The following is a 26464-nucleotide window of genomic DNA, read 5'->3' as shown; positions in this document are numbered from 1 at the left end:
AAGTGGTGCTGCCCTTGAACACAGCTCAGAAACTTCAACTGGTCCAAACTTCAGCAGCCAAATTACTGATTGGGGTTCCCTTTAGAACTTATATAACCCTTGTTTTCAAACAGCAGCATTCGTTTCTGGGCCCAGTTCAAGGTGGTAGTTCCAAAAGGTAGTTCTGCCACCCTCAGAAGTTAACGGGGGTGGCCTAGAAGAGGGCATTCTTTATGGCAGCCCCTAAACTGTAGAATTTCTGCTCCACTGAGGTGTGTCTGGCAACTTCATTGTACAACTTTCAGCACATACCTCTTTACCCTGGCCTTCGACACCTGAGATTTATATTTTTAGGACCCACCCTATTTTCTGTGATGTTGTTTAGGTTGTTTTTAATGGTTCTTAATTATCTGTTTAAAATTGTTGCAACTTGCCCTGGGACCTTTGAGTGAAGGGTAGGCAATAAATTCTAATAATAATCTCATTAAATATGGTGCATTTGATCTGGTAACCCTGGGTATCCTGATAATATTTCTAGGGATAGAGAAGCCAGTTTATAAATGAAACATAGAGCTGAGATGATATAATTGCATCTCTAGGATGCGGTTAAATAAAAGACAAATAGGGGACTCATAATAATCACAGCAGGAGGACACAAGCAATTACAGAATCTCTTCCTTATGATGCAATAGTCTGAGATTGCTGCACTCTGGATCTGGATAAGTAGGTTCCTACTCACCAAGTGGTGTTCATCCTGCGGTCCTAATTGCCACACCCCCCCCACTGCAGGATACTTTAAGTCCAACCCCCTGCTCAGTGCAGGAATCCAATTTAAAGCATACCTGACAGGTGGCTGTCCAGCTGCCTCTTGAATGCATCCAGTGTTGGAGAGCCCACTACCTCCTTGGGTAATTGGTTCCATTGTCGTACCACTCTAACAGGAAGTTTTTTCCTGATGTTCAGCTGAAATCTGGCTTCCTGTAACTTGAACCCATTATTTTGTGTCCTGCATTCTGGGATGATTGAGAAGAGATCTGGGCCCTCCTCTCTGTGGCAACCTTTCAAGTATTTCAAGAGTGCTATCATAACACCCCTCAGTCTTCTCTTCTCAAAGCTAAACATGCCCAGTTTTCAGTCTCTCTTTATAGGGCTTTATTTCCAGTCCCCTGATAATCCTTGTTGCCCTCTTCTGAACTCGTTCCAGTTTATCTGCATCCTTCTTAAAGTGCGGTGTCCAGAACTGGATGCAGTACTCAAGATGAGCCTTAACCAGGGCTGAATAGAGGGGAACCAATTCTTCACCCGATTTGGAAACTATACTTCTGTTAAGGCAGCCTAAAATAACATATGCCTTTTTTGCAGCCACATCACACTGTTGACTCATATTCAGCTTAAAAGGGGTCAGACTTCTTAAACGCATCCTGGACTGGAAACAGGAAAATTAGGGACAGGGTGGTGCATTTCTCTGAGCCTAATCCTTTCCTCAAAGACACTATAACCTGTAACTGCCTTCAGCCAGCCTACTTCCACCTCCCTTTCATTTTGTCCCCCCCAGCTTACACTCAGCTTCTTTAATAGTAGAAGTTGCTTCCACAGAGAAGGGGGCCTTTTATGCTGTGGCTCCCTGACTTTAGAATCCTTTCCTGAGGGTGGCCTGTATGTCATCAATATTACAAGCTTTTCAGTGCCAGGTGATTTTTAGATCTTAGTTTTTGGGTGATATTTGGAATTGTGGTCTATTTTGTTTTCAGGCTTTGGGGTTTTATTTTGTCTTGTTATATTTTGTTATGTTTATTTGTTAGTTTTCAATTGTATGTATCTGTTGTGTAGATTAATTTTGTTCACTGCCAACTTGGACCCTTTTGATGAAGAGCAGATTAAAAGTATTTTAAATAAATAACTAAGGCTGCAGTCCAGTACATGTCTACTCAGAAGTAAGCTCCATTGGGTTCAATGGGACTTACTCCCAGGTAAATGTGTATTGGATTGCAGCCCAAGTAACTAAATAAAGGTTTGCTCAGCATTCCTAGAGAACAATGAGCATGCTCAATCCCCAACAGGCCTTTTCATTATCCCCCCCCCACACACACACATTATTTTCCATTTGTACATATATTTTTCAGCATAACTGGACATACTTTCTCTGTGGGTGGCTCAATTTTGCTGCCCTAAGATGAACAGAACCACTAACCTTGCCATTAGATGATGATGAATATGATGATGACAGTTGAGAACTAGGTACAAACACATTGCCAAACACAACCAAAGGTGTATGTGTTTTTCTATTGTGAAGTGCATGTGTTATAATGCAGATCTTTGGCTGTACAAAGTCAAATTTTCCAAGCAGGTTGGTATGTATTACCTTTAAGATGATATCTGAACAATTTGGGATGAGGTTACCTGAAACACCACCTGTCGCTATTTAGACCTGTAAGATCACTCGGATCATCTGGGGAAATTTCACTCATGGCACTGCACCCTACAGAATATCACAGGGTGGTGATCCCAAAATGAACATTTTTTGCCATTTCTCCTGCACTGTGCAATGCCCTTCCCTCTGTGATACACGAAGCATCATCCATCAGTTACTTCAGATGTTTTTCAGAGATATACTATATATTTTTGCCCAGGCTTTATCTCACCAATGAGATTGGACTTTATTTTTCAGTTTCTGTTTTTATCTGTTCCCATTTTAAAATTATTTTTAGAATACCTTTTTGCTGTTTTTGTGATAGTGGATCCATTCCAATCTGGCTTCAGGCCTGGCCATGGCACTGAAACTGCCTTGCTTGCCCTGGCTGATGACATTTGTCAGGAGAGAGATAGGGGGAATGCGATCCTGCTTGTTCTTGATCCCTCAGTATCTTTTGATACTGTTGACCATGGTATCTTTCTGGAACGTCTTTAGGAGGTGGGGGTTGGGGGCACTGGTTCAGTGGTTCCACTCATACCTCCATAGTCATTTCCAAAAAGTCGTTAAGGGAAGCTACTGTTCAGCTTAGGCTGTGATACTAGTTTTAATGGGGGGGTTGTATACTGCTTGGAGATTTTACAATATTAACTGGCTTAGAAATGCTTTTAAATAAATGAATAAATAGTATCTAAGGGAAATCTTGTAGTGCTGATGTTTCAGAAAAAAGAATGAGCAGGATGTACACTGAAGAAAAGAGATGTTATTTGAACTATCTGCCTGTGGGAAGCCATCATACCTTTTAGGAACCTGGAGCTGAGAGTAACCTGGGGCTCGGGATGTTGCCATCTCAACAGATGGGCACAAGAGTAAACAGACACAGATCTATGTGTGCTATGTACAGTGCTGGCATCAGAAAGGACAGCTGGGAATATGAAATTAGCAGCCTGCCCTGAACTTCTGTCTGTATGTCTGTCTTATGAGAGTGCCCCATTAATTCTGCAAAACACAATGTTGCTTTTATATTCAGTTGCCTAGGGAATTAGCTGTGGCTGGGCAAGCACAGAATTGATTAGTGCATCATGATGAAATCTTTAACCCCATTTATAATGGTGAAAACCATCATGGAATGGGAAGAAACAAGTTTTTGAATCTCTCTTTGCATGCTGCTATCTTTGTACGGTGTTCCAACCCATTTCCAATTTGTTGTTGGCAGTAGACCATCCTTTACACATTCATTGTTCCCTTTAATGAAGGAGGAGTATACATTCCAAGCAATGGGTGCCTCTGATCTGAAGTTTAAAAGAAATGCATGTATATTTATATGTATATATAGGTGATTTATTGAAATCAAGAATGGAAGAGAGTAACATTAAATGCATACACTCTGAAATTTACAAGCCATCCAGCTGTTTTACAAGGGTAAAATGTTTTTTTTTTAAAGTTAAATCTTTTTCTGCTTCTGCTTCTTTTCCCACTATAGTCCAACACCACATCTAATCTGGAGAAGGGTTGACAGAGGCAGGCTTGACAGAGGAGTCACAGAGAATTTTGGGAAGATATTGAAGATAGAACAAGCCGCTGCAGATGATGCAGGGCTCTATGAATGTATTGCCAAGAATGCTTTGGGAGAAACAAAACATCAGTTCACTGTTGGTGTTGAAGGTACTGTGGTCATATTGATGATGATCTATCATATATATTTGGTAGTTCAAATTCCACCCTTTCAGTCAGTGATACTACTCTCATTCACACCAGAATCTAAATCAATTTTGCCAAACCTGTGATATACCTGGCAGGATACCAGCTATGTAGTGAGCTTATCCAGTGTTTGAGACACACATTGATGATAGGTGACAACCTTCAGGTTGGCGGCTCACAAGTTGTGCAGGCCTGATTTCAACCAGTGATTTTAAAATAGCTGCATCCTGTAATGTTAAATAAAGATAGTTTAAATATTTTCTAATTCAGGTAAATTTAATTTATAAAAGAATGTGATCAACATTCTGTTCTGCAGTCAAAGGCCAAGTTCAACACTTGAGCTACACAACTCAGGTGTCTGGGAGATGCTTCAACCCTTGTAGATTCTGTCCCATATGAGTAACTCCAATGTATTAAGAATTCATCAGCAGTTGTGGTTGCCACTGCATGAAGAACAAGGTACTTACTGCCATTGGCTGTATTTATTGATAGTCATATGCCACAATTTCCTATTTGGAAAAAAAAGTCATAGAATTGATTCTATAGCATTATTCTGCAGCAGGGGTAGCCACTGTGGTACTCTCCAGATGATGGGCTGCAGCTGCCATCATCCTCACCCACCATGGCCAGTGGTCAGAAATGATAGCAGTTGGAGTTCAACAACTTCTGGAAGGCACCACATCGGCTGTCCCTGACCTACAGGGAACCAACTCAGCAGCTTATAATTTGTTAGCCTCCTGCATAGCTCCTGCTAAAACACAATTATGTTAAACTGGGATAATACTATTAGAATGCTGTAGTCTAGGTATATACAACACTGAATGGTATAATGCAGAACACCAAAAAATAATGCTCTACTGAGTTGTTCTCCTGTAAGTTACTGCTAAAGTCTCCCTTGAAATTAATCTGCTCAGATAGCGTAAGCCCTCACCCCCAAAAATTATTTTTTGCATAAATATTACTTCCATGTAGGAAAGTATGTGCTCTTTGCATGGACACTACTAACATGTGGAAAGGCTATGTATATTTTCCTGTGACAGCTTTCCTCAATCATACGAATTATAGTTTGATGAAGGGTGCAGAGAATTCTTTTTTAAACTTCATTAGATTTCCTAATATAACTACAGTTCCCAAGATTCCATGTGCAAAAGGAACAACAATTAAACCAGATTAACAGTGCAATCCTATGCATGTCTACTCAGAAGTAAGTCTCAACGGGCTCCTTCAGGGAGGAAGGGCGGGATATAAATTTAATCAATCAATCAATCAATCATAAATAAATAAATAAATGAGTTCAGTGGGGCTCACTCCCAGGTAAGTGAGTATAGAACTGCCCCCTAAATCTGTTGTGTAGATATACCCTTAGCCTGCAATCTCAAACACACTTACTAGGGAGTAAAGTGCACTGAACACAGTGGGAGTTATTTCCAAGAAAACACGCATAGGATAACAGTGCCAGTGTGACACATCCTTCTTCAACCTGGTGCCAACCAGATATTGTTGAACTCCAATTCATATCAGCTCCAGCCAGCATGACCAATGGTCAGGGATGACAGGTGCTGTCATCCAGAACATCTGGATGGTACCAGGTTGGGGAAAGCTGATGTAGCAGAATGGGAATAAACAATATTTTATGTATTTATTTATCTATCATATCTGTATGCTGTCCATATAACATTTCTCTGGACGATTTGCAGAGCATTAAGGTGGTTTACAAACTATTAATTCTAAGGGAGAGCTTGTGATTGATTTTTTCTGGCTCTATATCTTGAAAATGAAAATATGATAATGCTATCATGATGCAAGCATCATGGTTCATTCTTTCTAATCACCTCAAGAAATTACTTAGGAGAGGGAGGTTTGGGAGGTTTGGATGTTATTTTTCCTAGTACTTAAACTGATAGTGTGAACTCATGCTGTGTTACACCGATATGAGTGCTATATCATCAGTGGATTTCAGTCATGTAATTTAGCTATAATAATTCTATCAATCTGCAAACTCAGCAAATACATATTCTTTGAAATTACACACTTACAGGAACAATCCTCCAGCTGTGTATTTCATTGCTGCTTCTAGAGCGAGTCACAGAAGCACTGCAGATGTACTACTGACAACTAGACCTCAAAAGGAGGGAAGCATTATCTATGGTTAAGAAAAAGTCAAGGCTTAAGTGCTTTTGTTCCAGAGAAATAGTTCAAATAAAGTAATATAGGATTATCATTTTTAGCAGCACTAGGAGCGCTGTCTACTTCATGCCTTCTCAGGAGGTTAAAGCTATGTCCACACATGGAAAACACAGAGGCAGCCACTTCAGAAGTACAGTTACTGGTGAGTGGGTGGGTGGTGATAGGGCTGGATAATGCAGAGAAGCAGCTGGTAGGAAAACAGTTAAGTGCATGTGCATGCACTCACACACACACACATATGCATCCTAGTTCCTACTTTCCCAATGATCCCTCCCTAAATTTGATTTTATCTAAAAAATTAATGTGTCCATCAAGGTTTTGTTATACACACTTGTAGCCACCGTGCAACTGGCTGTTTGTATGGACTTTGCGTAAGAGTGTAGCAGTGTAAGAGTAAGCAGATAGAATTCCATGAGTGTGTTCTCTCATGCAACCAAGAGTCTTCCAAGGCAACAATTTGACCATGGAGGGGGTTTATTCAGGTGGACCCTTTCACATATTCATAACGCATGTCCCTGCTGTGTGTCCGCTGGCCATGAGAGTGGCCCTAAGGCACATGCCAACATGCATGCATACAGCTCTTCTGCATGAGGGGCATCCTAGGCCATTCAGGATTCATATTCTGTGGAGGGGCTCTTTGTCCATACGTCAGTATGCTTGTAGAGACCTTCCTTACAGTTGCCAAGTGTGCAATTTGGGCAGAACAGGCTGCATAGCTCAACAAGACCCTCACATGTGCTTTCAACATGGGAAGTGGTTCATTTGAATATATAGTTAGTTGTATGAACAAAGTAATATGTCCAGGCAGGTGACAAATATACTGTTATAGCATGGATGTGCTATGTGGATCACCTTTATCACAGGGTAGGGAAGTTCTGGCCCACAGGACGGATGTGACCTGTGAGGCTTCCTCATCCAGCCTATGGCTTCCCCTCCTCACTTCTCCATCCAGCACAGCAATTAGGCTTCAACAAGCCTTTCACTGGAGGCAATGGGAGGTGTTTTTTCCCCAAGCCTTTTTGCCATGTGGGGAGCATTTGTGGTGGAGTTGCATTTGGGGATTGTGATGCCCCTGTTGAAAATTGGCCACAATAGGTGACTTTTCCCAAGCCTGATTACTTTTGTGTATATGTGGGTGTTGTATACATTTGCCGTGTATGCTGAGTTTTTGTGGCTGTGCGTGCATAGAGCATGTATGGGTATCTGTGCGCATGGACCAATTATGTGTGTGAGAGAGAGGCTGTGGGTGGGTCTGCTGACTGCCAGGTCTGGTCCTGCCCATGTTGGCTTTGGCTACATCCAGGTTTGTTTGAGCCCTGCACACCATTGCCGTATGGGCCCCAGAAAGGTGGTCACGAGGGAATAAAAAGGTTCTCCAGTCTTGTTTTTTTTCTTTCACTTTATTGATTGATTTATTTCAAATGCTGATACCTCACCCTTTCTCAAATAATGGTGTCAAGGAGGCCAACAAAACAAAACATCATACAATATTTAAAAACACATATAAGGAACAGCACCCTTAAAAATCACAAATTTGAGAGACTGTTAACATAATAGGCTAAAATCCTAAAAAAACCAAAATGCAATAAAGATGCATTATTATGTAAGATAAGCCAAAAAGGCAAGACTCTGCCAAAATCCACTGTAAATAACCATCTTTTCTCTAGCCACCTAAAACACTAAAGTGTCAGGGTCTGTGGATCTTCATAAGGTTGACAAATCTGGAGTAAGGACTCTGATTATGAAAGAAGAATGCGGAGAGTAACATATGGAAGAAAGCGGTCCTTAAGGTATCTTAGTTCAAAGCCATTTGCAGTAAGCAGCATTTTCAAATCATACAACTGCCCAGGCTTCTGAGGAAAATGAGCGCAGAGAGCATTAAACTGAACACATCTGTCTCCTCCTTGATTTTGATATTTATTCTACTCTTTTCAACTTCCTGGTATCAGAGAAAATCCAGGAAGGAAATAAGCATTTCAAATATTTTATGCTGCATCTTCTTGTTACCTTTTAAATTGATGGGACTTTTTTTTTTAAAAAAGCATTGGCATGGCTCTGCTTTTTTATATGACTTTATGTGGTATCAATCATCCTGAACAGGAATGGTTTGTGTGTGTGTGTGTGTGTGTGCGCACGCGCACACACACACACACATAATGGAGGTGGGGAGGGTACATAGGGCAGGAAACAGACACACCACTGCAAATTGCTGACTTAGAAATGACTCCAGATGGCTTGGAATCTCTACGGTTGTTGAATATCTTTACAATCTGACTGAGGATTTCTGACTGAAAAACTGAATCTTCCTTCAAAAGAAGCTGCAGGAGCTGCAAAAGCATTCAAATGCCAAGAAAGTTGTAGCAATGAAGTGGCATAGAATAATGGCCACAGATTCAGACCGAAATTACTGCCTCTGTTCCTTAAGTTGTGCAGATGCAAATGCATCCACATCCCCCATGCGCCGAAGCAGAGCAATAGGAGCAGTTTTTTTCTGAGCACTGAAATCTATTAAAAAAGGTCAATTACATTGACAGAAATTCTGTTTAGTGTCAGGAGTCTCCCCACATATGGGAAGCAAAGGCAAAATCGAGCCCACCTCCTTTGTTTCTCTTCAGTTTCCGAGCGGTAAAATGTCACTGCCATTAATCACAGGCCTACATCTTCTTTCCCACTCCTGCTCATTTGGTGTACGTGAACTTCGCTGTGCTGACCTCACTGGCTTTTATTGATTCCATTGGAGTTTCAGCCGAGTTACAACTAGGCTAAGCTGCTCCTGCTCTCTTCTCTCAATAACACGGGTATGGATGAAATATAAATTAAACCTGGAGGTGACTAACACTCATTTGGGGTTTTTTTGGGGGGACGGGGTTGCACCATGTCTGTAATCTCTCTCCTGTTGATAACAGAGAATTTAAGAACATAGCTGTTCACATAGTTTCTATCATGTCTGCCTGCTGAGAACGCAAAGCATTGTTAACAGTAGTCTTTGTGCTTGCATGCCTCTCACTTACAATCTTAAAATAATTTTAGAACAAAGTATTTGGCTGATGATACATTTTAAGGATTTGCAGATGGTTTGGTCATTCAGCACTCTTACTCCCCTTTCCATAGCTTTGGTCATAAGTATTTTTCACATAAATGCATTACTAATAACCTTGGGCTTTTTATTAGAGGTCACATACTTGCATACCTAGTTCTGACGGCCAAACTACTAAAGTCACAGTCTGCAGTCTTCTGTTAAATGTGACAGATCCTAAGGTTCTTCCAGATGACCTTTTTATTGAGCATCCATCCTGATTTGTTTATGGGAAGTTTAGACAGTGCTGCATCAAAACAAGTCTTATCCACACTTTCCAGTGCATTTTCCTGTCATTTTCCTTATCACAAAAAGTCCAGTCTTTTGGAGAATTAGGTTTGTAGTGCAAGACCTACCTATAATTGTGCAACATGAATTTGCTGGTATGTGATTGAATCCCACCCCAAAACTAGTAACAGGAAGTGCACCTAATTATGTTAACAGGGATTCACATTCCTTTGAGACTAAACTCAGGATCCTTATCCAAGGGGGATTTGGAACAAAATGCTGCCATGTGGAGTGCTCCTGTTCAGAGTTCCAGGCAGCTGACTACATCCTTTTTCATTACATTCTATTCAACTCTGCTCCCATATTCTGTTCCTAGCAGCAGCAGCAGTCAGCTTTCTGTGGACTCCCCCCCCCAAGATTTCTTACAAACTTTGGAGTCTTTCCAAGCCTACTGATATCATCTCTCTTGTGCATGAATGGTACCATTTTGGTTATATAACTATCCAAACTAATTAAATAGGTTTTCTATAAAAACAAAAACTCACTCATGTTACTCTTTCACTGAGGATAGAAAAAAAGTGGGAACACTCAACTATCAACACTCATGACGGGTGATTATCTTTTCATCTTCTGACTTAGCCTGAATACACTGACACTGATGTAGTTTGGCCAGAGATGTGCTCAAACCTCTATGGGCATCTCCAACTCCTTGGAGAAACCCACTTCACACTTTGAGAGACATTGCACCAGCCTTCCTCAGTCTGGTGTCTTCCAGATTTTTTTCTACTGCAATTCCCATCATCCTTGACCACTGGTCATGCTGGCTGGGGCTGATGGGAGTCAGAGTCCAACAACATTTGGGGGGCTCCAAGATGGGGAGGACCGCAATACAAAACATAGAATTTCTTGTTTTGAAATGGTCAAAGATGGCATGATGCCTTCATATTCATAGATATCACAGTCATGTGACAATGAGAGTTACCCAGGAAATAGAAACTCCCTAACACAGAGACTCCATTTCCGTTGTGCAGTTGATGTGCAGTTCTCTCAGTAACACCATAACCACAATGTGTTGCATGGAATTGTGGTGAGAATCATAATTTAGCTGGGTGAAAAAGATGTCCATGGGCCCTGACTTTGTACAGGATTGTGGATGCTCATCATCCATTTATCTAGGTGTTTTTTTTAAGTTTACAATGAATACCATAAGGCCATTTCACACATTATACAAAGGTAAACCAGGATGGTCATCTAGTGTACACACAACAGGGAATTGCAGCCAGTCAAAGACCTCTAATGAGTATACCTAGATGTTTTACATTTTTAGGTGTATGCTTAAAATATCTTATGTGTACATCTATAAATGCAATGTCTGAAATGGCCTGCATCTATTCACTGAAGCTGCAATTAATACCATTATTAATTAAAAGTGTTTATTCTGCAAATTCATAAAAAGTACACATCCTACTCTGCTCAACTAAAATATGAAACTGTTGTTACTGTTTAGATGGGGTGCTTGTTTTAATGCTGAGGTCCCCAACATGGCATCCTCAGACAACCCCATTGGTGCCTGCCAAGCCTGTCCCCAGAACTTCTCAAAAAAATGTTGCATTGAGGGGTTGTTGTTGTTGTTGGGGTTTCTTTTGTTGTTGTGGTTGCTTTTGGAGGTTGTTTGAGTAGTTGCCTTTTTTGTGAAGTGTTGCCTACTTTGTTTGTGTTTTAGTTTGGGGGGTATCGGGTTTTTTGGGGGGGGAGGTGCTGAGCATTTTGTCTGTGAAATGGGTATTGTGTGATGCCCGCAGCCCCATTTCTTAGTTTTCCCTGGTGCCAAAAAAGATAGGAGATCCCAGTTTAAGTAATTAGTTGCACTGAAGTCAATAATAGTGTGCCTGCTATGTATTAAAGCTCTAATTGCATCTGGCCCTTGTAGGAGATATACAAGACAAGGTGATGGCTAACGGAAAGCTTCCAATCCATCACAGGAGCTCTTGTAGTCCTCAGGATTAATCATCTTATATCTTAATGCCCTTTAAGCTGCAAACAAGGCAAGAGGTTTAAACAATGGAGTCTTAGAAGTCCTTTTTGAAAACAATCTTAGTTTTTAAGCCAAATTTCCCTGTGGTTGTAAACATGGAACCAACATTCACCTACCAAAACCCTCAAATAATTCGTGTTAGTTTCCCAGATTTTTTTAAAATGAGCTGTTATGTAAAAAGGTAAAACGACTCCTGACATAGAATTTTGGCATCCTGCAAGTAGGTGCATGCTGTGTCAACAAGCAACTTGCTAAACATATATCTACCAAAAGGCCAGGAGATCCTTCACTTAAAAGAATATCCAACAGATATCTGGCAGTTTTTGAATGGGATTCCAAAACCACCTCAGCCTGCTTTGTCCACCGCTTGCATTGCTTTTATTGTAAGTCTCATCTGCACTATACATTTAAAGTAGTAAGAACATAAGAAGAGCCTGCTGGATCAGGCCAGTGGCCCATCTAGTCCAGCATCCTGTTCTCACAGTGGCCAACCAGGTGCCTGGGGGAAGCCTGCAAGCAGGACCTGAGTGCAAGAACACTCTCCCCTCCTGAGGCTTCTGGCAACTGGTTTTCAGAAGCATGCTGCCTCTGACTAGGGTGGCAGAGCACATCATCCCACTTTAAACAGTCATGGCTTTCCCCAAAGAATCTTAGGAACTGTAGAACGGTGAAGGGTGCTGAAAGTTAAAAGACCCTCTTCCCCTCACAGGGCTACAATTTCCAGAGTTCCCTGGGAAGAGGGATTGATTGTTAAACCACACTGGGAAATGTAACTCTGTGAGGGGAATAGGAATCTCCTAACAACTCTCAGCACCTTTCATAAACTACAGTTCTCAGGAAGCCATGGCTGTTAAAGTGATATAATAGTGCTTTAAATGTATAGTGTAGATGTATAGTGCAGATGGGGCCCTAGTTAAGAGCAGGACTATACAAAATCAACAAGGATAATTTCTCTCCTATTACCCACTTAGAAATCGGCTGGATTTTTGTGGAATTTGTATCCAGATGAGTTCTTCTCAGAGTAGACCCACTGAAATCAATAGACCTAAGTTAGTCATGCACATGTTTTATCTCCCATCAGCTGCTACTGTCATCATGCTGCATCTCGAAAAGGACATTGTAGAGCTGGAAAAGATGTAGAAAAGAGAAAGCAAAATGGGAAAAAGCCATAGCTCAGTGGTAGAGCACCTGCTTTGCTTACAGAAGGTCCCAGGTTAAGTCCCTGCTATCTCCAGGTACGGCTGGGAAGAATCCACACTGAAATCCTGAAAAGCTGCTGCTCGTCAGTGTAGACAATACTGAGATAGATGGAGCAATGGTCTGATTCAGTATATGGTAGCTTCCTACATTCAGTTCAGTGGGTCTGCTCTGAGTCCAACTAATCTTGGATGCAATCCATTGAGTGCCCAAATCCACTGATGCCTGCCATGTTGTTTATGGATATCCTTTCCTTTTTCATGGATGTAATTGAAATTAAACATTGCAGGATTGTTAACCATTATACAAAAGACTAGAACACCCACACACATGCAATAGTCAAAATATATCTAGATTAGGTGTGAGTTGTTGACATTCTAAATATCTATAGATATAGGTAAGAACTTCCCTGCTCTCTTTTCAGATCAGTTTCGTGAGATTACAGCAGAGTTTAGGACATCCACTGCTCATGCCTCGCTCCTGTTCAGTCTCATTTCCTGGAAAACCTCTCAGTGAATCATGATATAGCTTTGGTCAGGGATGGAGAACTATTTTCAGGGGGAGAGCCTGGTCAAAAAGCACCCAGCCTCTCACAGCCCACATTGATGGAATTTTGAGAATCTTTGTTTGACTGCTCTAGAAGAGAAGTGTGTTTGCTTGGGGTTATTTTTGGACTGCAATGTATTCATTTATCATTTATTTCGTTTTGAAGATTTCTACCCCGCCTTTCAATCAAATGATTCACAAGGCAGCTTCCAAGCTGCAGGTAATGACTGACAACAACAGCAAAAAGGATTTAATAAGCTCATGTTATATACACACAGATACACAGACACACACCGGCAGCAGCCCTTAGTCCTCTGGCTGTTAGGTGAGGCCAGAACATGCTTCTCTTCGGCTCTGCAGTCTCAGGGAAACTAGCAGCTGGAGGCACTATGCCTCTGGATTCTAGCTGCTGGAAACCGCAAGTGGGGACGGTGCTGTTGCGCTCAGGTCCGGCGCAGAAGCAACTCACTGGGTGGGGCGGAGCCACCGTGCTGACTTCCTAGCAGAAAGGTCCCTGTTGCTTCTGGAAGGGGGAGGCATGAGATGGTGGAGAGATTGGCATGATGCAAGTACACCAGCAGGAGCACCAGTTTGGCTGCACCGCCACTCCTGCATTCTTACCATGCCGACCTGCCCACCGCTTTGCCCTTCCTTCTCAGTAAGCAACAACAATCCACCTGCTGGGAAGCTGGCGTAGCTAGATTTCCTTGGGGCTTCCCATTGGCATCTGGTTGGGCAAAGTGAGAACAGGGTGCTGGACTAGGTGGGCTGTTGGCCTGATCCAGCAGGGCTCTTCTTACGTTAAGAGTTGGTAGACAGGGAGGGGGAAAATAACCCCCCAGCAGCTGCTCCTTGGCTGGCAGATGGATTGAGCCGGGCTGGTTTTCCCCTTGCCTTGATGTTGTTTCTGGGTGTCGTGGCATGGCCCTTGGTCTATGGCCCATGGCAGAGGCCAGAGTGTGTTTCCCTTTTGCTCCAGTCCTAGGACAACTTAATAGCCTTGAGGATCACATTTTGGAAATGCAAGTTTTGGGTGGGAAATAGAAAATACCATTCTCCACCTGCATTCCATTGTGTGTACAGTTTCCTGTATTTGTTCTGCACATTTTAATCTTGACAACACCTGTCAACAACAGCAATTAATTGCAATGATGCCATTGTAGGTGAAGATGCAGAGAACAGGTTTTTGATTTTTTTTAAAAAAAACCCACAGTGTTTCTTATGTGTGTTTTCCTCTTTGTTTTGGTAAAACCAGAGCTGGAAAAGTAACAATCACAGAAACAGGATGAATCCCTTCGGGTAAAGCACAGCCTTCCCAATTCTTCCTTTTGCAGTTGTTCCCAGAGAGTGCCATCTGCTGGTAAATTAAAGTAAAAGCAGATATGAGCATATAATTTTTGCTATTTTTCTCTGTATACAAACAACGTCCTTTTTAAGGGCCTAATGAGCCCTCTTCAGGTGTTCCAAACCCCTCACACAAAGAGAAATAGAGTAAGGGCAAACACGTTATCTCCATGCCCTGTCACTGCCTCCATCACCTTCCACAAATTGGAGACAGTGGGGAGCCTTTTCTGTTCATGCGTTCCCTGTGCAATTTAGAAGAACTTTGATCTTCCAGGGTTCTAAACTGTGCAGAAAGTCTTCTTGAAAAGAAATGGTTCTCCACTGGAGAAGTTCAGCAGTCAACTCATGTAAGTTGCAGGAACGACAACAGGGATGTGTGGGAAGGGGTGCAGCCAGTGGACTTGCCCTACTGTCCCGCTTATGAAACAGTAATTGTGTGTGGGGTGGGATAAGGCCTTAAGAGGCCTACGATCTTGCTCCTATAACTTCTCTATTTTTCTCTTATTCTGTCCTCTTCTTTGTGCTCTGATTATGCCTCCAGTCTCTATGACACACTTTGCTGTGGCTTTGTCTGTGCTTGGAAGTGTCTGCTTTTGACTATACCTCTCTTGTCACTTTTTTTTTCACCTAAAGGTCTTTTCTGCACTTCATTTCCTTCCACAAACATTTAAGTCATTGCATTTCATAGATCAGGGTTCATTCTTCCATGCCTCCTTCTGATCCTTTCCCCGTTTTCTTTACGGCCAAACTACACATTATATAGGGATGTAGGAAGCTACCTTATACTGAGTCAGACCACTGGTCTGTCTAGGTCAGTAGTGTTGGCACTACTTACCAGTGGCTCTCCACAATTGCAGACAGAGGTCTTTCCCAACCCTACCTGGAGATGCCAGGAATTGAACCTGGGATCTTCTGCATGTAAAACGAATGTTCTTGCTTTTAGGGAGACCTTCCCTGAAAAGCAACCCTGCATGCTGAAGTGGAGGAAATTTGGATGAAGGCTGTACTTTATGGACAAGGGGATCTAAAAAACTCTAAAAGCCACACTGATTCCCTGACATAAAACATCTGCCATCTTAAGCTGCTATTAATCACAGAGGAGAAAACATGCAGGTGTGAAATGGGTGCCTGTATATTTCTCCTTCCATGTCTAATACATCCAGGGAAGGGAAAGTTGCATCGTGAAATTGGTGTGAGCAGGAAATATTTAAAAACTCTTCTGCCAGTTCACATCAGGTTCCCTAGTGGTTGCTACCAGAGCAGAGAAATACAGTTGATCATAAATACATCACATAACATGTAATCTGAATGATATTATTGTTGGGCGTAAAGACCAATGCTTGTAAGTAGTAACCTGAACCAGTTAAGGGTTAAGGGGTAAAAGGTGGAAAAGCAACCTATTCTTCCCTCTCTGATTCCTGTTTTAGTAACTACTTGCTTGTTTTTTTTCCTCATTTACTTCCTTCCTCTTCCTTTCTAGTCACTCAGAGATAGTGTCTGTGAGTGCCAGCCTCATGGCTCTACAATGGCCACATGTATGCGGTAGAGTCAGAATGCCGTTATTTCCCTGCAGTAATAAATTAATTTTCTTTATTCTTTCAATCAGCTGTCTTACCGACTCTTCATTTCTCCACTCCACTGCAATGTATACCAAACTCCAATAATTATGTGGGTCACTTTTAAGTTGCAAGACATATTATGTGCAAGCCATGTACACATACATATATAATTGCAACGTGGCTCATAATTTTAGGGGCTTTAATGTGGTGGTGGTGGTGATGATGATAATGTGTCACTACACCTTTGGTTCACAGCAGTGGCTGAAATAGCCTTTTCTTTCTCAACAGAGCCACCCACATGGGTAATGAAACCAAAAAGTGGAGTTTACGGTATTGGCGAAAGTTTTGTGTTGTTGTGCCAAGCCATTGGCTATCCTGAGCCGACTATAAAGTGGAAAGTGAACGGCATGCCTCCTGATGGTAAGCACAGAATGCAAACCATCCAGCAGGACACCAAACAAGCCTAGAGGAAGAAAATGATTCAGACAATCCTTTTCCAAACTGGTTTAATCTGATTAGTTCAATCGATAAAAACTTTTTTTCTATAATGGGGAGTGACAGGACTGAAACATCAACTTCCAACCTTTGTTTTTGGCTGTGAATAAATGACATGGGTGTTAACATTTTGCCCCCACATCAATAATGAAGGCTCAGAGATGGATGAAAGATGAAAACAAGATAAAAATAGTGCCACAACTTTACTGTTTAAGAACCTGGGGCAGTGTTCAATGAAATACGTGTCTCAGTACAATGGGATTTCCCTTCTCTCCTCCCCCACCATACCCACCCCATGCCATCCCCAAATCTGTTCCAGAGGGAAACACCAGAATAAATTTAGGAGTTGCACAGGACACACACAGTGCAGAAACTTCTTTCTTAGGTCAGAGCTTGAAAGGTTACTTTCTGCTGTCATCCGTATTCTGGCAATCCCATGTTGTCCCCAACCTCAGATCAACTCCAGACTGATCTCTGCTCCTCATTGCCAGTCCTATTGCAGCTGGTGAGGAGAGTCCCGACCACTTCCATCACCTGAAATAGTTAAGCTTATGCAGTTCCTATATCTCTTTCCATTCTGCCAGTTAGTCTGGAGAGATTGGTTTGTATAATCCCCCCTTCATTTCTATTATGCTTCTGGGTGCTGTCGAACATCTTTCCATTTCAAGCAGTATTGTAGTGGAAATTTAGAAGTGCAGGGTCCCTTCATGATAGTTACAGCCACGCCCCCTTTTTGCTGTTGACTTGAGAATGAGATCCTTGTTAATACCTTCTTCCACAACAACAGACGTCCCTAGGAGCCAATACTCATGAAAGGAAACAGTGTTAACTACTGAAAAGAGTCTTCTCAATGGCTGACTCCCCTCCTTTCGCTCTGATTGGCTTCAGTGAGCAGGAAAGGACAAGGAGACATGCTAGAAGACTCCTCAGTGGCTAACATACACCCCTTTCAAGCTGATTGCCTCATAGGATGCTGGAGACATAAGGACCCTGCTCCCCCAAAAGTAAGGGGTCTAAGACCCCCCCCAAACCACAGACCACTATACCTCTGATCCCAGGTTTTCCCTAGCTGCACTATTCCCACATAATTCACACCATAGCATGCCACAAATGCAAAAGGAGCAAACAAGGTGCCCAGTAATGTAATCTAGAAATTAAGGTGCCCGCAAATCCAGTAATGCCAGTTAACTCATTCAGCCTCTTCTACAGGAAAAGATAAAATAAATCTTTTAGCAATGTAAGAGAGGTAGGGAATTTATAACTTATTGACAAAGCCAGAGTTACTCCAAATCTTTCTGAGGAGAGATTGGCATGTTAGGGAGATGCATTATAAGGAGAGAGATAATCTGGGTTTGCCTTCTTGGTAAGGCAAACTGTGGTTTACCAGGACCACACAAATTGCTTTTTAATATGTTCTTAAACCTTTTTTTTCCCAAAAAAGAGAGATTTTTAAAGCTTTTTTAAAGAATGTTTTTAAAGATGTTTTATTTTAATATATTTTAAAGTCTGTTGTTATGACGTTTTAAAGTGTTTTTAGTGTTTTTGTTTGCCGCCCTGGGCTCCTACTGGGAGGAAGGGCAGGCTATAAATCTAATAAACAAATAAATAAATGTGCAGGCTCCCAGAGAGGAGCTCACAGCCACTTTCCTCCTCCTTGGCCTTTTCTTTACTTCCGCACCACACTGAGTTAAGCCACACTTTTTCCCTTGGCTACAGCTCATGGTGAGTGAAGAGAGAGCGTAATCACAAGCCTAGGTTTGGATGACACATTCAGCCCTACCTCGGCTTTGCTCCTCATGGTATAGGAATAAAAAAGACTGGGGAGCACAGCAGCTGTGAGCTCCCCTCTGAGATCCCGCATAGTTGTCAGATCCCAGTACAACATAGCTTGGTTTACTGTGATGTGTGAACCAGGCCATATTGACATGGTACAAATAAAGCACAGCTAAGGGCCTTGTTTAGGTAAGACTGTACAATGCAAAATACTTAGTGTAGAAATCAACCCTGCCACTTGAGGGACTTGACTGGCTGGGATGAAATAACGAATCTAAATCACCTGACTCTTATTTGAAGATGAGTATTTTATAAACTAGCTCTAGAGCATGGACAGATTGTAATCTCAACAATAATATTTCTCCTGTTACCTGTGCGGTGAAATAAAATTTACCACACCATGCACAGTACTGAGGAGGGTTAATCGATGGGTCTGCTCATAGCATAAATTCCCTCAGGTCTTAGACCAGTGTGTACCATGAGAAATGTTGCCTCAACCTCTTAGAGAAACAATCCCTTATCCTATTGTTGTGTTTTTTGACAGAGACAGAAATAAAATCCAACAGGGCTGCTTTTTCAACAAGAGAGATCAGTGTCACTGATCTAGAGCTACAAGACAGTGCGGTGTACCAATGCGAGGCTACTAACAAGCATGGCACCATCCTTGCCACAGCAAACATTGATGTTCTGAGTGAGTTTTTCCAACTTGTCAAAGTGGTTTCTGCTTTGCGTGCATAAGGTTCCAGGTTCAACTCCTGCCATCTCTGGGCTGGGCTGGAAAAAGGTCAAAGTTTGAAACCCTAAAGAGCTGCTGCCAGTCAGTGTAGAGAACAATACTGAGTGAGATGATTCAGTGGTCTGACTTAGCATAAGGCAGCTACCTCAGTATACTAGGCTACTTTGGGGCTTGATTCCTCTTTCAGTTTTGATAACAAATGGGCCAAGAGGTTTTGGCTCCAGGGGTTCAGGTGTGAGGATGAAAGAGCATTTGACCTGGAAGATCCCCAGGCACAACAGCTGCTTTTATTTAGTTTTAGTAGGGATTCATATGCGCATGGTGATTGCAAAAAGCGTATCAGGGAAGCAATGGGTGGGATTCCCTTCCACCATATGACTCTGTTTCGCTCCTTCCATTCATTAATATAAGATTGCTTCTGAAGACTGTGAGTGGCTTACAAAGATATTTAAGATTTTTATATTAAAAAGGAGGCAGGAGGGAAGCACTTACAGGTGGCAGCTCATGAGGCAATTGGCTGAAGGTCTAAAGGCGAATGCGGGAACCTGAGGTCTGGGGGCCCAATACAGCACTCCAGATCTCTCTCTCTAGCCCTCAGGACCGTCCCCAGGCCACACCTCTCACCAGCCCTGTTTTACAGCCTCCACAACTGTTTCTGCCTTGCTGTAACGTGTCCTTGAACTCTGATAATATATCTTGCTTGCCTGGATGGAGGCTAGAGAGGGGCGTGCGGGAGTATGTGTAGAAATAAATGTACTGTACAAAGGTAAAATGTGCATGTGTTGCTCCACCCACGTTTGCTTCTGGCCCTGGCCACCATTGGCATTTTGCATTTGGAAGGTTGCCTAGAAGGAAATGCAGCTCTAGGGCTGGAAAATCCTTCACCCCCACACCAGATCTAGAGGCAGCTTCTATTAACAACCCTTGTCTAATTGAAGTCACATCTGCACAATACAGTTAAAGCAGTATTATACTGCTTTACAAGTCATGGAGAAACCTGGGAATTGTAGTTTGTTAAGGGTGCTGACCTCACAGAGCTACAGGTTCCAGCATCCTTAACAAACTATAGTTCCCAGGATTATTAATTACTGTTAAAGTGGCATAACAGTCTTTTAAATGTATAGTGTGGATGTGACCTAACTAACCAGTTATCAAGAGGGAGTAGATTCTCATTTCTTTACAGTAGGCTTACAAGGATATATCAGGGGAATGGGCTTACTAGCTCAGCATGGGCAAGCATAGTCCAACATGGGCATGGATCATGTTGTTAGCGGCCTTCATTGGGTCCTGTTAGCTACGCAGCAGTCACATGCCCTCACAATCCTAAGCTAGCAGCTGCCACTTTGCAACACCTTGTTACAAAGGCATGAGAATTTTTGCTGCCTGAGATGAAAGACAAGATGGTCCACTCCACATTCACTGTACCAAACCTGACTGGACTGCAACAGCGCACCTGAGGACAGCAGGTTTGCTTGAGGGATGACAGTCCGTCTGCATAGCATCCAATCTCTCTCCTCTCTCTCCACACTTCAAGAAGGATGCAGAATGAATGAAAATTTATTTCGGTCCATGACCAGTCAAAGAAGGATGTAGACAAACTGGAACGGGTTCAGAAGAGGGCAACAAAGATGATCAGGGGACTGGAAACAAAGCCCTATGAGGAGAGACTGAAAGAACTGGGCATGTTTAGCCTGGAGAAGAGAAGACTGAGTGGAGATATGATAGCACTCTTCAAGTACATGAAAGGTTGTCACACAGAGGAGGGCCACGATCTCTTCTCAATCATCCCAGAGTGCAGGACACGGAATAATGGGCTCAAGTTGCAGGAAGCCAGATTTTGACTGGACATCAGGAAAAAACTTCCTAACTGTTAGAGCCATACGAAAATGTAACCAGTTACCTGGAGAGGTAGTGGGCTCTCCAACACTGGAGGCATTCAAGAGGCAGCTGGACAGCCATCTGTCGGGAATGCTTTCATTTGGATTCCTGCATTGAGCAGGGGGTTGGACTCGATGGCTTTGTAGGCCCCTTCCAACTCTACTATTCTATGATTCTATGATTCTCCACCACCTTGCTGCTGCTCCTCCCAGCATCTGCTCCTTGAGGTGGCCACTCACTCTGCCCAATGATTGGGCCAGTCGTGCCCCTTGGCCTTAATTGCTGTTGTTTCCTTTCTCCAACAAACTATCTCACAAGCTATTGCTCCTAAAGGTATGGGATTCCTTGCTAGGACAGGTGGGGAGTACTATCTCAGCAGTCTCTGTTCCTCTGACCCAGTGAGTGGCGTCAGAGTGGGCAACTGGCTAACTAAGGGGTTCCCTCCCTTGTTCTGGATATTAAACATCTGAGCCAACTCCTAAATGCAAGTAACTTTTTCTTGGCTCTAGACAGTGGTGTTTTCCCATCCCTATGTGATAGCATCCCTATGTGATAGCATATTTCCAAATGCTAGCTGTTTACAGGTTAGTAATTTTAACTTTTGTTGTTGTTGGCATTTTCAGACATTCCTCCAGAAATGTTAACTCCAGATGGTGAAGAATATGTTGCAGTTGTGGGTTACCCAAGCCACCTGTACTGTCAGTTTTTTGCTGTACCTTCACCTGATGTTTCTTGGTAAGCTCATTTTCACTCTTTCCTCTTTTTCATATGCTGCTGTTGACATTTCTTATCTGTTTATGTCTGACTACAGAGATGTAGTTGCATTAAAAAAAACCCTGCATTTTTTTAAAAAAATATGTCTAATAAAAATTATTGTCATAAGATGTGCCAAATATACTTGTACTTCAAAGATTTCCAACCATGGTATGCCACAGTTAATGAAGCTGCATGCTGATTGTTAGCAATAGAAATAATAAGGTCCCCCTGAGCTGGTGTTTCATTTCCATTATCTTCAAGAAGGCAAAGTTCAATAAACCTTAGTTTGCTCAGAGAGTTTCGTTGCTCAGGTGCAATTTAAATGGATTAATGAAAAGCAAACATTAGTTTTGAAAAGACACCAAAGCACACAAATCCCCCAAAGGTTGCTATGGCTTTCTTCAGGTGGCGTAAACAAATTAATCTCAGGATTTAACTTGCGTTCTTTAGGGAATTGTGAACTTGCACTAGGCCTGGACTTGGTCCTTCCATTTTCTTTGGGATCTCCCAATCTGTTATTGTCCTCAAAGGCCTCCTGTTGGCCAATGTTTAACCCTGAATCGTCTTGGCTTCCGTGTACTCTGAACTGCTGCAAATGATGAGAGATTTCCCACAGCTGTGGCTTCTGTAGTGCCCTAAGCAAACCACCGTCTGATCGCTAGATTAACTAAGCACATAGAAGAACAAGCCTTGCTGAAGCAGAGCCAGCATGGCTTCTGCAAGGGAAAGTCCTGTCTCAGTAACCTATTAGAATTCTTTGAGAGTGTCAACAAGCATATAGATAGAGGTGATCCAGTGGACATAGAGTACTTAGACTTTCAAAAAGCGTTTGACAAGGTACCTCACCAAAGGCTTCTGAGGAAGCTTAGCAGTCATGGAATAAGAGGAGAGGTCCTCTTGTGGATAAGGAATTGGTTAAGAAGCAGAAAGCAGAGAGTAGGAATAAACGGACAGTTCTCCCAATGGAGGACTGTAGAAAGTGGAGTCCCTCAAGGATCGGTATTGGGACCTGTACTTTTCAACTTGTTCATTAATGACCTAGAATTAGGAGTGAGCAGTGAAGTGGCCAAGTTTGCTGACGACACTAAATTGTTCAGGGTTGTTAAAACAAAAAGGGATTGCGAAGAGCTCCAAAAAGACCTCTCCAAACTGAGTGAATGGGCGGAAAAATGGCAAATGCAATTCAATATCAACAAGTGTAAAATTATGCATATTGGAGCAAAAAATCTGAATTTCACATATATGCTCATGGGGTCTGAACTGGCGGTGACCGACCAGGAGAGAGACCTCGGGGTTGTAGTGGACAGCACGATGGAAATGTCGACCCAGTGTGCGGCAGCTGTGAAAAAGGCAAATTCCATGCTAGCGATAATTAGGAAAGGTATTGAAAATAAAACAGCCGATATCATCATGCCGTTGTATAAATCTATGGTGCGGCCGCATTTGGAATACTGTGTACAGTTCTGGTCGCCTCATCTCAAAAAGGATATTATAGAGTTGGAAAAGGTTCAGAAGAGGGCAACCAGAATGATCAAGGGGATGGAGCGACTCCCTTATGAGGAAAGGTTGCAGCATTTGGGGCTTTTTAGTTTAGAGAAAAGGCGGGTCAGAGGAGACATGATAGAAGTGTATAAAATTATGCATGGCATTGAGAAAGTGGATAGAGAAAAGTTCTTCTCCCTCTCTCATAATACTAGAAGTCGTGGACATTCAAAGAAGCTGAATGTTGGAAGATTCAGGACAGACAAAAGGAAGTACTTCTTTACTCAGCGCATAGTTAAACTATGGAATTTGCTCCCACAAGATGCAGTAATGGCCACCAGCTTGGACGGCTTTAAAAGAAGATTAGACAAATTCATGGAGGACAGGGCTATCAATGGCAACTAGCCATGATGGCTGTGCTCTGCCACCCTAGTCAGAGGCAGCATGCTTCTGAAAACCAGTTGCGGGAAGCCTCAGGAGGGGAGAGTGTTCTTGCACTCGGGTCCTGCTTGCGGGCTTCCCCCAGGCACCTGGTTGGCCACTGTGAGAACAGGATGCTGGACTAGATGGGCCACTGGCCTGATCCAGCAGGCTCTTCTTATGTTCTTATGTTCTTATGTTCTTCTAGCATTCTTCATACAGAGAGAGAGAGAGAGTGAGAGAGAATATGTATGAGCATCCCACTGATCACCCCGAACCAGGTCAATAATTTCTGGCCATTCCAAGTGAACTACTACTATTATTTAAATGTGTTAGTCCCTTGTTACTAGAAGGTCTCCAAGTGACTTACAACTCTGTTTAAAAGACAAATAAATATATTATACTCATGATGATCAAGGCCTTGCAAGTATTCACTACAGATGCTCAAAAGGTGCCCTCCAACATGCCCCATTCCTTAATTTCCCTGCCCATGGTCCTGCAAAAAACTCATGCAGCACAATGAGAAGGCAGAAGCTGCAGAGGAAGAGCCTGCAACAGAGCATCTTCTGTTACTAGAGATTGTCCGGAGAAAAAGAAGACACTCTACATACCAACTTGTGGGCATAAGAAAGTCTATGAGGGGTATTGATTAAGAAGGATCTTGGGATTTTGTTTTGGCCAGTGGTCAGAACAAATAGATTGTATTGAACGGAATGGAAATATTACTGAGTAACATTCAAAAACACATTTAAGAGGTGCACTTTGGCTTCGCACAAAATCTATTTGTAAAAAGAAAAATCTGTTACTAGAGTATGGAACTAGCCAATCATCATAGATCAGCCTTTCCCAACTAGTGGGCCACCAGATGTTGTTGGACCACAATTCCCATCTTTGCTGACCATTGGCAATGCTGGCTGAGGCTGATGGGAGTTGTGGTCCAGCAACACCTGGTGGCCCACTAGTTGGGAAAGGCTGTCCTAGATATTCTGATGTGGCTGGGGGAATAAAACTTTTGGGATATGGCCACTTTGGAAAAAGTCACTAGAAGATACATATTCATTCTGATGGTTAAAGAGAACAATTCAGGGAAAAGTCACATCCACACCATATATTTAAAGCACACAAACACCACTTTAACAGTCATGGCTTTCCCAAAAATCATGGGAACTGCAGTTTGCCCCTCACAGAGCTACAATTCTCAGCACTCTTTAACAAAACTGCAGTTCCCAGGATTCTTTGGGGGAAGCCATGCACATTAAGTATATGGTGTGGATTCAGATTAATTCAAAAGTGTGTGGTTTCACATCTTTGTCTATTTATGAGTTCAGGCATATTTTGAGACTGAAAGGAAGAAATATTCATAATGTTTTGTTACCATTTCCTTGCTTCTGTTTCCTATCATGGCAGTAAAGCTAAAACCTGACAATCCTGACATTGTTACTTTCTTATAATCTCTAACAAAGTTTGAAAATCCCAATATTTTACAGAAATAACCTGTGATTCTGGTTTCTTTGCTAGGACTAAAGATTACAGCATGCAACATCTCAACCCTGATCAGAATGGAACCCTAGAAATCAGAGTAACAAGAAAGGAAGACGCTGGGTCTTATACTTGCTTGGTGAAAAATTCTGCTGGGAGACGTGCTATCACCGCTACTCTTACTGTCAGAAGTAATTCTTCATATGAACACCAGTTACTATAAAAATCTGATTGCTTTAACCTAATACTTTGTGAGCACATTTCCATCTTCCCCAACAGTGGTAGCACACGTTGCATCAGATGCAACTGTGCAATTTTCTTCATGGATGTGCTTACTGCATATCATTCCCCATTCAAAACCACAAATATAACTGAATAATGCAGCAAAATGTGTAATGCAGTATAATGTTCTCACTTTGAAAATTGACATAATTGTATATTATTCCTGATGTAAAGACACAGACCTGATTTATTATTATGTGTGTTCTCCATTCAAAAGGATCGAACTAGTGCTAATACTAATAATTGTTCTGTAGTTTCCTCAATCATATACTGTCTTTTACACTGAATAGAACAGACTGTCTCAGGAGGTTGCAGGTTCTCCTTTACTGGAGGTAGTTAAGTAGAGGCCAGACATCCATATTTCAGAGATGCTGAATTGAGCAGGGGGTTGGGCTACATGACATCCAAGGTCCCTTCCAACTCTTTGATTCTATGAGTCAACATTTTTTAGTAGATCAGCAAAAATTATTTACAAACCTGTTGCTTTCTCAAGTCACATATCCACAAAATAATCACATTTCCTTAAATTGAATTACATGGGGAGTGGGTAGAGGGGCCATAGACCTCTTGCCTTTTGTGATCACCCCTTTATCTGCTGTTTTCATAAAAGTACAGACAGGACATTTGGCTAAAGTTGGGGGGTCAGGAGTTAGGGATTGTGGATTTCAGAAAGGGTCCTCCTACATTTGCTACCCAAAATTTGAGCACCATTTAACATCATGCCTTGCAACAGGGGTGTCAACATAGTGTGATCTCACACTTGCAGAGACACATATGTGAATAAATGGGATCACATCCCTCAGATATGTCTTTTATATAGGGAAGGGGGAAAATTGATTCAGTTTGAATTTTGATGTGAATACATAATTTGCACTTTCCAAAACAATATGCTGAACTGCAC

The 26464-nt window shown here is 42.2% G+C and overlaps 1 protein-coding gene across 16 annotated transcripts in view; it reads left to right on the top strand.

Annotated features, from left to right (window-relative positions):
- Positions 1-26464, top strand: part of CHL1 (cell adhesion molecule L1 like) — a 365024-nt gene that overhangs the window by 274172 nt on the left and 64388 nt on the right. For all 16 annotated transcript variants that reach the window (XM_061618586.1, XM_061618580.1, XM_061618578.1 and 13 more), the window contains 5 exons: positions 3873-4054; positions 16551-16682; positions 19075-19221; positions 21768-21879; positions 25321-25472. In XM_061618586.1, the coding sequence (XP_061474570.1) occupies positions 3873-4054; positions 16551-16682; positions 19075-19221; positions 21768-21879; positions 25321-25472 (725 nt within the window). The remainder of the gene's footprint in view (positions 1-3872; positions 4055-16550; positions 16683-19074; positions 19222-21767; positions 21880-25320; positions 25473-26464) is intronic.

This window comes from Rhineura floridana, chromosome 3 (assembly GCF_030035675.1).
Source record: "Rhineura floridana isolate rRhiFlo1 chromosome 3, rRhiFlo1.hap2, whole genome shotgun sequence".
Taxonomy (NCBI): Eukaryota; Metazoa; Chordata; class Lepidosauria; order Squamata; family Rhineuridae; genus Rhineura; species Rhineura floridana.
The sequence above is the reverse complement of the archived record's forward strand: the minus strand, read 5'-3'. Positions and strand labels throughout refer to the sequence as shown.